The sequence below is a fragment of the Hyla sarda genome, chromosome 1 (genome assembly GCF_029499605.1).
Source record: "Hyla sarda isolate aHylSar1 chromosome 1, aHylSar1.hap1, whole genome shotgun sequence".
NCBI lineage: Eukaryota > Metazoa > Chordata > Amphibia > Anura > Hylidae > Hyla > Hyla sarda.
The window spans coordinates 510,083,614-510,095,917 of NC_079189.1; the positions used below are offsets into that span (position 1 = coordinate 510,083,614).

Consider the following 12,304-nt stretch of genomic DNA (forward strand, 5'->3'; position numbering starts at 1 on the left):
TGGGGGTACGCCTCACCCCGAGCTACTCTTCTCTTTACTCCACTAATTATACTCCTCTCTTTCAGCACCTTCGGGCGCTTATGGATAAATGGCAGTCCCAATATATTTATTTTTTCGGGAGAATCGCGGCGGTAAAGATGACCATCCTCCCGAAGCTGCTTTACTTTTTGGAAACGCTACCTGTCTGTGTCCCACTGTCAGCCTTGAAGGCATTCCAGTCCGCTATTTTTCGCTTTATTTGGGAAGGTAAGAGGCATCGCCTGCCGATGTCGGTAATGATGGCGGGTAGGTCTGTGGGGGGGTCTGTCTGTGCCGGATGTAACTAAATACTACTGGGGGGCACACTTGCGCCACCTGGCGGCTTGGGCTACTTATCGTGCTTACAGTCGCTGGATGGAAATTGAGAAGTTGTGGTTAGCTCCATATCACCCGAATACGTTTCTCAGGTACTCCTCCTCCCATAGTGTCCCCTCGGGCCCCCTACTGGGACCTATGTCCTTTTCTAGGTATGTCTGGGGGTACTGCTCCAGGAAGTTTCAGCTTTTCTCCCGTGCCTCTCCTCTTCAATCCTTTCCTCTACAACCCTGCCTTCTCCCCAGGTCTCACGTCAGGAGTAGTTAGGGAGTGGGGGGGGGTCGGGATCTCTTCTGTTGGGCGGACCTAGTGGATCCCCTCTCCCGGGACTTGCTCTCCTTTGATAATTTAGTCTCCCGCTATGGCCTTCCCTCCTCCAAGCGCCTCCACTATCTTCAGCACCGGCATGTCATGTTGTCGGTGTTGGGTAGCTCTGTGGTCTCCCTGCCCACGGCCTTTGAAAGGCTGTGTCGCTCGGGGCCTCAGACATAAGGTCTCCTGTCTGATATCTACTCCATTCTCAATGCGCCTTTGGCGGGGAATGGGCCGTCTCATGAGTCGCTGGGAGGAAGCTTTGAATGCCACAATTACTTTTCCCCAGTGGAGGATCATTTGGGAGAGGGCTTCTAAAGCCTCTATCTGTACAGCTTCTAAAGAGACGCAATATAAGATGTTGATGGGTTGGTATCACACCCCTGCCCTGCTAAACCGTTTGAATCCTGACATTCCACAGCAATGTTGGCATTGTGGGGTGGGGCTTGGTACGGTTTACCACATATTTTGGTCCTGTCCTCTGATAGTCCCCTTTTGGAACTTGGTGCGGGGAGTGGTGCTGGATGTGTTGGGTGTTCTGGTCCCCATAGACCCACTGGTATATTTGCTGTTCCTATCCTCTAGGGATCTGCCCAGGTGCCCGTTTAAATTGTTTATGCATATTGTCTTAGCAGCTAAAACCCTTATTGCAAAATTTTGGAAGCGGACTCTCCCCCCCTCGGAATTAGATTTGATGGCGAGGATTCGGGAGATTCGCTCCCTCGAATCGCTCACAGCCTCTCTTAACAATGCATTGCCCCTCTTTCAGTCAGTGTGGGAGCCGTGGGACAGCTTTGTGGATAGGAAACCCCCCTAGCCTCCCTCCCCTTTCACCCCTATGTTTCTCCCCTTCTTGTGTTTTCCTTTATGTCGTGCTGTCGTTGTCTTTGTCTGTCTTGTGTTGTTGGGGCTGGTTCTCCTCCCCCCCACTCCTATTTGGACCCTCAGGGTCTTTTTAGTTACTCTTCTGATGCTTTCATGCATTTTTTTTTTTTTTGCTTGGAAACATTATTTGATGTTAACAATGTGATCCAATCTCGAGACTGCTTATCTTGACACTCTTTTCATGTGCCATATTGTCTTTATGTTGTAAATTTTGAAAACTTTAATAAAAAATTACAGTTAAAAATTTTTTTTTTTTTAAAAAGGTCTCATAACATAAATGTGAAAAAGGCCAAGATATCTGACAATAAAGCCAACCTGTCATCAGAACAGCTACTAGAAAACACAGTTCTTTCTCAGCTTAGCTGAGACACCAAACATGTACTTCAGAGGCTCTCTCAAATAGAAACGAAACAGTACTTTTAAAAGGGGTACTCTGCTGGAAAACATTTTTTTTAAATCAACTGGTGCCAGAATTGTAAATTACTTCTATTTAAAAATCTTAATCCTTCCAGTACTTATCAGCTGCTCTATTCTTTTCTTTTTAAATTTATTTTTGTCTGACCACAGTGCTCTCTGCTGACACCTCTGTCCATTTTAGGAACTGTCCAGAGTAGGAGCAAATCCCCATAGCAAACCTCTCCTGCTCTGGACGGCTCCTGGAATGGACTGAGGTGTCAGCAGAGAGCATTGTGGTCAAACAAAAAGAAAATCCAAAAAGAAAAGAACTTCCTCTGGAACATACAGCAGCTGATGAGTACTGGAAGGATTAAGATTTTTAATTAGAAGCAATTCACAAATCTGTTTAACTTTCTGGCTCCAGTTGATTTAAAAAAAAAGTTTTCATTGGAGTAGCCCTTTAAGCTTCAGACTTTCTGCTCCGACATGGAGTCTGCTCTGACTGCCGGCGGTTTCGCTCTGTGCGCACTTCTTCCGTTCTCAAGGCCGGAAGAAGCGCACACAATGCAAAACCGCCGGCAGTCGCCTCTGAGCGGCCTGCAGCTTGTCCAGTACCGAGTCTGCTGGAAACTCCATGTCGGAGCAGGAAGTCTAAAGCTTAACGGTGAGTGCGGGGAACCATTTTCTTTCTATTTGAGAGAGTTATTGATTCTATGTTTCTGGTTCCCAGCACCACCGGACTCGATATAAGGACCGAGGTCTCCCATATTGGCAGTGATAATTCCCCTTCTGACCTCAGCTATGCCGTCTCAGGCTTAACTATAGTGTGTGTCTTTCTTTGGTGAGCTATATGTTCTTCAGAGGTGCCACTCCATCTTCTCGGAGACTTATTGGAACTGTAAGACTGGGTTCATATATATGTCAGTTCTATGGGAATCAAGTTACTTGGTGCGAAAACTGACCCCAACTGATGCAAAAATGCCCAAGTTGTCATCAGGCTTCTTCACTGTTTTGTACTAAAATAAAAAAGTGTACTTAAAAAACACACGTTCTCCTGTCTGGCGTCTGGACCAGTCTGATATCCCCACTAACACACCAGATCCCATGACCACAATGGGATCAGTTCTGGGATCAGTTCTGCAGCATTGAGCACCAATCGCAGCTCAGTTTTCACATAATAATGAACCCTGGCAAAATGAAAGGGGAACTGTGGTTGGTTGTTATGGGCAAAACCAGACAGTTTTTGTTGCAGGCAGATTAATAAACCGCACCATAGGGGAGATTTATCAACAGGGCCAGCTCTGCCAATAGGCAAGATAGGCAGTTGCCTAGAGCGCCCTCTTGATGGGGGCGCCACGCTTCCCGCCACAAGAAAGTTAGACAGCCACTATCTGAACCACTCGCTCAATCAGCTCAGCCAGCAGCACCACCATAACCCCATCTGATGTGTGTCACCCCAGTAGTAAGGTAATTACATAAGGAGGAGGTTTGTTACAGTGTGTCACCCCAGTAGTAAGGTAATTACATAAGAAGGAGGTTTGTTACAGTGTGTCACCTCAGTAGTAAGGTAATTACATAAGGAGTAGGTTTGTTACAGTGTGTCACCTCAGTAGTAAGGTGATTACATGAGGAGGGGGTTTGTTACAGTGTGTCACCCCTGTAGTAAGGTGATTATATAAGGAGGAGGTTTGTTACAGTGTGTCACCCCAGTAGTAAGGTAATTACATAAGGAGGAGGTTTGTTACAGTGTGTCACCCCAGTAGTAAGGTAATTACATAAGGAGGAGGTTTGTTACAGTGTGTCACCCCAGTAGTAAGGTAATTACATAAGGAGGAGGTTTGTTACAGTGTGTCACCCCAGTAGTAAGGTAATTACATAAGGAGGAGGTTTGTTACAGTGTGTCACCTCAGTAGTAAGGTGATTACATGAGGAGGAGGTTTGTTACAGTGTGTCACCCCAGTAGTAAGGTAATTACATAAGGAGTAGGTTTGTTACAGTGTGTCACCTCAGTAGTAAGGTGATTACATGAGGAGGGGGTTTGTTACAGTGTGTCACCCCTGTAGTAAGGTGATTATATAAGGAGGAGGTTTGCTACAGTGTCACCCCAGTAGTAAGGAGATTACATGAGGAGGAGGTTTGTTACAGTGTGTCACCACAGTAGTAAGGAGATTACATGAGGAGGAGGTTTGTTACAGTGTGTCACCACAGTAGTAAGGTGATTACATGGAAGGAGGTTTGTTACAGTGTGTCACCCCAGTAGTAAGGAGATTACATGAGGAGGAGGTTTGTTACAGTGTGTGTCACCCCAATAGTAAGGTGATTACATAGGTAGGAGGTTTGTTACAGTGTGTGTCACCCCAATAGTAAGGTGATTACATAGGTAGGAGGTTTGTTACAGTGTGTCACCCCTGTAGTAAGGTGATTATATAAGGAGGAGGTTTGCTACAGTGTCACCCCAGTAGTAAGGAGATTACATGAGGAGGAGGTTTGTTACAGTGTGTCACCACAGTAGTAAGGAGATTACATGAGGAGGAGGTTTGTTACAGTGTGTCACCACAGTAGTAAGGTGATTACATGGAAGGAGGTTTGTTACAGTGTGTCACCCCAGTAGTAAGGAGATTACATGAGGAGGAGGTTTGTTACAGTGTGTGTCACCCCAATAGTAAGGTGATTACATAGGTAGGAGGTTTGTTACAGTGTGTGTCACCCCAATAGTAAGGTGATTACATAGGTAGGAGGTTTGTTACAGTGTGTCACCCCAGGAGTAAGGTGGGGCGTGTCAAAAGGTGGGCCAGTGGGCGGCATCAGGAGGTGGCAAAATTAGCTTTTGTCTAGGGTCACCCCAGTAGTGAGATTACATGAGGAGGAGGTTTGTTACAGTGTGTCACCCAAGTAGTAAGGTTATTATATAGGGAGGAGGTTTGTTACAGTGTGTCACCCCAGGAGTAAGGTGGGGCGTGTCAAAAGGTGGGCCAGTGGCCGGCATCAGGAGGTGGCAAAATTAGCTTTTGTCTAGGGTGGCAGAAATCCTTGCACCAGCCCTGTTTATCAAGCTGTCTTTGTCACATCTGAGGTATACCAAAAATATATCCTCCAAAATGTATGATTGCATACGGTTAAACGAAAAACAAACCAAAAAAACAACAACTCTGTCTTTGGTAGCCCTGATGTTATAGAGATTGGTAGGCCAGGTTTTTCTGCTGGTTGCTCCCTTTCTGTCTGTTTTTTTTTTTTTTTGCAACACTATGGACTTCCTCTGTTTGGGTATTTTCACACGTGTATTATGCTGAAGATTTTCTGTGGCTCATTTTCCTACCTATTGACTTCAAAAGGGTAGAAAAATCAACAGCTGAAAATCTGCTGTGAAATACACATGTACATCTATGTTCTCATGCAATGCGGCATGAACAGCCTCTGAGGCCTTCTAAGTTTGACCGCCATACACTGTACCACTGCATGCTTTTTCTGGATGTAGCCCTATGTACTGAGCTGTCTCCCATCAGGGGCCAGTCGGAGGTGTATTTCTCTACCGCTGACTGGCTGGTTTTATGTTTAGTTTTTTCACTTGTTTTTATTCCCTCTCCCTCCTCTCAGTTTTCTTTTGTATTCTTTCCCATTTCATTTTTATTACTTTGTTCAATAAAAATTTTCACTTGAGTGCAAAAAAAAACAAAAAACAAACCAAAAGTAGACATTTTAATTATATACACACGTAGACCTATGATACAACATACGTCACTAGCACGCTTCTATGGGGAAAAATGTATACGATTTTTTTTGTGGCACAGAAAAGCATGGCATGGCAATTGATAGTAATGGTGGTCATGCGATGCTTCTTTAAAAAGTATAGTATACATCAATATATATATTTTTTTGGTATGCCAACATATAAATCAGACATATAGCCCACACTGATGTAAACATAACAAAACGCCTGGTAACTAATGAAATATGAAGCCATCAACTACCAGTTTAATGCACGTAAATTTCTACAGCAGTGTGTATAGATAGATTTCTAAATAACATATTTACATATTTAAATGGGTACTCCACCTCTAGACATCTTACCCGCTATCCAAAGGGGGACCCCCACAATCTCTGCTGCGGTACCCAGACATCCGGTACACAGAGCAAACTTCGCTCCGTGCCGGATAACAGGTTTGTGACGACACGGCCAAGCCCCTCAATGCAAGTCTATGGGAGGGGGCGTGACGGGTGTCACGCCCCCTCCCACAGACTTGCATTGAGGGGGCGTGGCCGTGACATCACGAGTGGGGTGTGGCGTGGCCGTGATGTTATAAACCTCCAACGCTGCACCGCACGCTCTAAACGAACAATGGGTGCAGCAGAGAGATCGCAGTGGTCCCCAGCGGCGGAACCCCCGGGATAAGATGTCTAAGGGCGGAGTACCCCTTTAACTAGGGGAAATGTATCTGCAAAACACAACACATTCATAAAGCTTAAAATACCTGGAGAAATTCTGAAGTATTCATGGACGACGTGTTCTTTTATAGGTCTAAGCAGCAGATGTTTAATCCTGGAAATAAAAGGCAAACTTCACATTATTGGAACTGAAGAAAACTATGAAAAAATCCTATCAATAGATCTTAGGGTCTGTTCACACAGGATTCTTCATGTTATGGCAAAAATCTACATAAATCCAGTGAGCCTGTGTGCTGGCGGGGCATTATCTGAACACATACGCTCTCTGTACACCCAAATGAGTAGCAAAAACAAGGACAGGCACTCATGCCATGACTATGGGGTTAGACCGAAACAAGTGGAACTTTCATTTTGCAGTATTAAAGGGGTATCGCAGGATTTTTATTCTTCAGCTTTTGAGACCATGATGCTCTGTTATAATACTGTGTAATATGCTTCTATTACATTATGTATTATTCATAATAAAATACATAAATTATATATATATATATATATATATATATATATCCATATACATACCGTCATGGCCGTAAATGTTGGCGCCCCTGAAATTTTTCTAGAAAATTAAAGGGGTATTCCAGGCAAAACTTTTTTATAATATATATATATATATATCAACTGGCTCCGGAAAGTTAAACAGATTTGTAAATTACTTCTATTAAAAAATCTTAATCCTTCCAATAGTTATTAGCTTCTGAAGTTTTCTGTCTAGCTGCTCAATGATGATGTCATGTCCCGGGAGCTGTGCATGATGGGAGAATATCCCCATAGGAACTGCACAGCTCCCGAGACGTGACATCATCATTGAGCAGTTAGACAGAAAACAACAACTCAACCTCAGAAGCTAATAACTATTGGAAGGATTAAGATTTTTTAATAGAAGTAATTTACAAATCTGTTTAACTCTCCGGAGCCAGTTGATATATAAAAAATAGTTTTGGCCTGGAATACCCCTTTAAGTATTTCTCACAGAAAAGAATTGCAGTAACACATGTTTATTCCCTTTGTGTGTATTGGAACTAAACCAAAAAAGGAAGAAAAAAAGCAATTTGGACATAATGTCACACCAAACTCCAAAAATGGTCTGGAAAAATGATTGGCACCCTTTCAAAATTGTGGATAAATAAGATTGTTTCAAGCATGTGATGCTACTTTAAACTCACCTGGGGCAAGTAACAGGTGTGGGCAATATAAAAATCACACCTGAAAGCAGATAAAATCCAGAGAAGTTCAGTTAGTCTTTGCATTGTGTGTCTGTGTGTGCCACACTAAGCATGGACAACAGAAAGAGGAGAAGAGAACTGTCCAAGGACTTAAGAACCAAAATTGTGGAAAAATATCAACAATCTCAAGGTTACAAGTCCATCTCCAGAGATCTAGATTTGCCTTGGTCCGCAGTGCGCAACATTATCAAGAAGTTTGCAACCCATGGCACTGTAGCTAATCTCCCTGGGCGTGGACGGAAGAGAACAACTTGATGAAAGGTGTCAACGCAGGATAGTTCGGATGGTGAATAAGCAGCCCCAAACAAGTTCCAAAGATATTCAAGCTGTCCTGCAGGCTCAGGGAGCATCAGTGTCAGCATGAACTATCTGTCAACATTTAAATGAAATGAAACACTATGGCAGGAGACCCAGGAGGACCCCACTGCTGACAGAGACATAAAAAAGCAAGCCTACATTTTGCCAAAATGAACTTAAGTAAGCCAAAATCCTTCTGGGAAAAGGTCTTGTGGACAGATGAGACCAAGACAGAGATTTTTGGTAAACCACAGGATTCTACTGTTTACCAAAAACGGAATGAGTCCTAGAAAGAAAAGATCACAGTACCCACAGTGAAATATGGTGGAGGTTCAATGATGTTTTGGGGTTGTTTTGCTGCTTCTGGCACTGGGTGCCTTGAATGAAATCTGAGGATTACCAATGGATTTTGGGTTGCACTGTACAGCCCAGTGTCAGAAAGCTGGGTTTGTGTCCAAGATCTTGGGTCTTCCAGCAGGACAGTGACACCAAACATACATCAAAAAGCACCCAGAAATGGATGGCAACAAATCGCTGGAGAGTTCTGAAGTGGCCAGTAATGAGTCCAGATTTAAATCCCATTGAACACCTGTGGAGAGATCTTAAAATTGCTGTTGGGAAAAGGCGCCCTTCCAATAAGAGAGACCTGGAGCAGTTTGCAAAAGAAGAGTGGTCCAACATTCCGGCTGAGAGGTGTAAGAAGATTAGTGATTGTTATAGGAAGTGACTGATTTCAGATATGTTTTTCCAAAGGGTGTGCAACCAAATATTAAAGGGGTTATCCACCATAAGGTGATTTTAGTACGTACCTGGCAGACAGTAATCTGCGCTTGTCTTGGGGCTAAATGGCTGTGTTGCGAGATTACCATAACACTGTGGCTAGCTGTTTGTGAACTGGTATTTCCTGCTTGACTTTTTCTGACTACAAATCCCACAATTCCATCTTCCTACCTCCCACACATCAGCCACCCCACCTATTGAAACATAAATGAGATGCATCCATTCAAATCAGTGTGGTTTTCCATCAGGGTGCCTACAGCTGTTGCAGATTGATCTCTCTCCCACCAAGCGATCCCTCCACCCATTGAAGCAGACAGGCTCCCTGTCATCAGCTGACTAGTGAGTCAGGTCTCGGCCGCATTGCAAGCTGGGAAAAATCTGAGACAACAATCATTTTGTATGCTGGTAAAAATAAATATTGGGGGGAAAATCACAGAAGAATTTTGAGAAAACCGTCACACACAGGTACAGACACTTTATTATGAACTACATTAACTTTACAGCCCCTGTAGTATAGTCAAATTAAAAAAAATCTTGGAATACTCCTTTAAGTTAAGGGTGCCAATAATTTTGTCCAGCCCATTTTTGGAGTTTGGTGACATTATGTCCAATTTGCTTTTTTTCCTCCCTTTTTTTGTTTAGTTCCAATACACACAAAGGGAATAAACATGTGTATAGCAAAACTTGTGTTACTGCAATCCTTTTCTGTGAGAAATACTTCATTTTCTTGAAAAATTTCAGGGGTGTCAACATTTACGGCCATGACTGTAATATATATATATATATATATATATATATATATATATATATATATATTTATTTAATATGGATCCAAAAAAACTCATTGGGAATAAGCCCTATGCCATTAGAGCAGTGTTCCCAAAGCTATGGCTCTCCAGCTGTTAATAAAATTGAACTACCATTATGATCTGACAGAAGACAGTTGTAGTTTTGCAAAAGTTGGAGAGTCACAGCATTAGAGGGTGACTCCACCTGACTCCACAGATGCAGCAACTACAATGCATCTGGGAATGACAAACTACAGCAGGACTACCAATCCCAGCAGTGCACTCACAGACTACAACCCTTAGCATACCCTCCTGTCCACACTAGTATACAGTATATTCCTAAGCCATATACAGATGACTATATATATATATATATATATATATATATATATATAGAGAGAGAGAGAGAGAGAGAGAGAGAGAGAGAGAGAGAGAGAGAGAGAGAGAGAGAGAGAGAGCTGAGCTGTATACCAATTACTATATACCATATATACAAAAGCAATATACAGATGACTATATCCCGTATATACCCAAGCTGCATAGAGAAGACTATATATCCCATATATACCTAAGCTGTATAAAGATTACTATATATCCCATATATACCTGAGCTGTATACAGACTATATCCCGTATATACCTGAGCAATATACAAATGACTATATCCTGCATATACCTAATTAGTATACAGATGACTATATCCTATATATACCTGAGCTGTATACAGATGATTATATCCCGTATATACCTGAGCAGTATACAGATGACTATATATATATCCCGTATATATACCTGAGCTGTATAAAGATGACTATATATCCCGTATATATACCTGAGCTGTATACAGATGACTATAAATCCCGTATATATACCTGAGCTGTATACAGATGACTAGATCCCGTATATATACCTGAGCTGTATACAGATGACTATATATCCCGTATATATACCTGAGCTGTATACAGATGACTATAAATCCCGTATATATACCTGAATTGTATACAGATGACTAGATCCTGTATATATACCTGAGCTGTATACAGATGACTATATATCCTGTATATATACAGATGACTATATATCCCGTACATATACCTGAGCTGAATACAGATGAATAGATCCTGTATATAAACCTGAGCTGTATACAGATGACTATATATCCCGTATATATACCTGAGCTGTATAAAGATGACTATATATCCCATATATATCTGAGCTGTATACAGATTACTATATATCCTGTATATATACCTGAGCTGTATACAGATTACTAGATCCCGTATATATACCTGAGCTGTATACAGATGACTATATATCCCATATATATACCTGAGCTGTATACAGATGACTAGATCCCGTCTATATACACCTGAGCTGTATACAGATGACTATATATCCCGTATATACACCTGAGCTGTATACAGATGACTATATATCCCGTATATATACAGACGACTAGATCCTGTATATATACCTGAGCTGTATACAGATGACTAGATCCCGTATATATACCTGAGCTGTATACAGATGACTATATATCCCGTATATATACCTGAGCTGTATACAGAAGACTAGATCCCGTCTATATACACCTGAGCTGTATACAGATGACTATATATCCCGTATATATACCTGAGCTGTATACAGAAGACTAGATCCCGTATATATACCTAAGCTGTATACAGATGACTATATATTCCGTATATATACCTGAGCTGTATACAGATGACTATATATCCCATATATATACCTGAGCTGTATACAGATGACTAGATCCCGTATATATACCTGAGCTGTATACAGATGACTATATATCCCGTATATATACCTGAGCTGTATACAGATGACTATATATCCCGTATATATACCTGAGCTGTATACAGATGACTAGATCCCGTGTATATACCTGAGCTGTATACAGATGACTATATATCCCGTGCATATACCTGAGCTGTATACAGATGACGCTGTTCCCGCCCACTTCAAACTTTTCAGTTTTCTCCTAGGCAGCCAAGGAACTGGAAGGACGATAAAACCAACACCAGACTATAAGTCAGACTACAACTCTCCGCGGTGTTGAACGACACCGGATTCACCAGAACACAATTCTAAACAAGATTATACTATTATTCATTGATCTAATTTTATATTTTGCTCTAAACGGAGGAATAACTCTACGATATGCACTACACAGCTGCCAGGACGGCCCGGCATGCCATTCGGGAGCAGCGCGATGACGTAGTGTGCGTTTAGGTGGAACGCAAGTGAGAGTTGTGCGTTCCAGGCAGCCAGGTGGTCAGCATGGGGAAGCTGAACGTGGTTCTGCTGCGGTATTTGTCCAGAGATGACTTCAGAGTGCTGACCGCGGTATGTACGGGCCAGGGCAGGGACACGGGAATGTCTGCTATACACTACGCCCGCTGTCTATTCTGGGAAACAATGGGAGATCTGTAGTCTTAGGCCCACAGTGCCACCCACGGCCAGGGCGGCTATACTCTACATTTCTTAGTTCATCACTGATAGACAGTGGGCTTAGCACACTTATCCAGGCATCCAGTGATTGGGGCAGGTTACCATGGCATCCAGTGATTGAGGCTGGTCACCATGGCATCCAGTGATTGGGGCAGGTCACCATGGCATCCAGTGATTGGGGCAGGTCACCATGGCATCCAGTGATTGGGGCAGGTCACCATGGCATCCAGTGATTGGGGCAGGTCACCATGGCATCCAGTGATTGGGGCAGGTCACCATGGCATCCAGTGATTGAGGCTGGTCACCATGGCATCCAGTGATTGGGGCAGGTCATCATGTCATCCAGTGATTGGGG

The 12,304-nt window shown here is 42.8% G+C and overlaps 2 protein-coding genes across 6 annotated transcripts in view; one reads left to right on the forward strand and one right to left on the reverse strand.

The window, feature by feature from the left end:
- Window positions 1–11,695, reverse strand: part of LOC130289957 (uncharacterized) — a 131,553-nt gene extending 119,858 nt beyond the window's left edge. Inside the window, exons 1-2 of one of the 5 annotated variants that reach the window (XM_056537555.1) lie at window positions 11,424–11,695; window positions 6,417–6,484 (exon numbers count right to left, since the gene is read on the reverse strand). In XM_056537555.1, the coding sequence (XP_056393530.1) occupies window positions 6,417–6,440 (24 nt within the window). In that variant the 5' untranslated portion in view covers window positions 6,441–6,484; window positions 11,424–11,695. Of the gene's footprint in view, window positions 1–6,416; window positions 6,485–10,349; window positions 10,390–11,423 lie in introns of those variants that run through there. The other 4 variants (XM_056537552.1, XM_056537554.1, XM_056537553.1 and 1 more) reach the window with 4 other exon arrangements.
- A 16-nt stretch (window positions 11,696–11,711) lies between these two features.
- RIOK2 (RIO kinase 2) overlaps window positions 11,712–12,304 on the forward strand; it is a 54,848-nt gene continuing 54,255 nt past the window's right edge. The window contains exon 1 of the mRNA XM_056537557.1: window positions 11,712–11,844. Coding sequence (XP_056393532.1) covers window positions 11,779–11,844 — 66 coding nt within the window. The 5' untranslated portion in view covers window positions 11,712–11,778. The remainder of the gene's footprint in view (window positions 11,845–12,304) is intronic.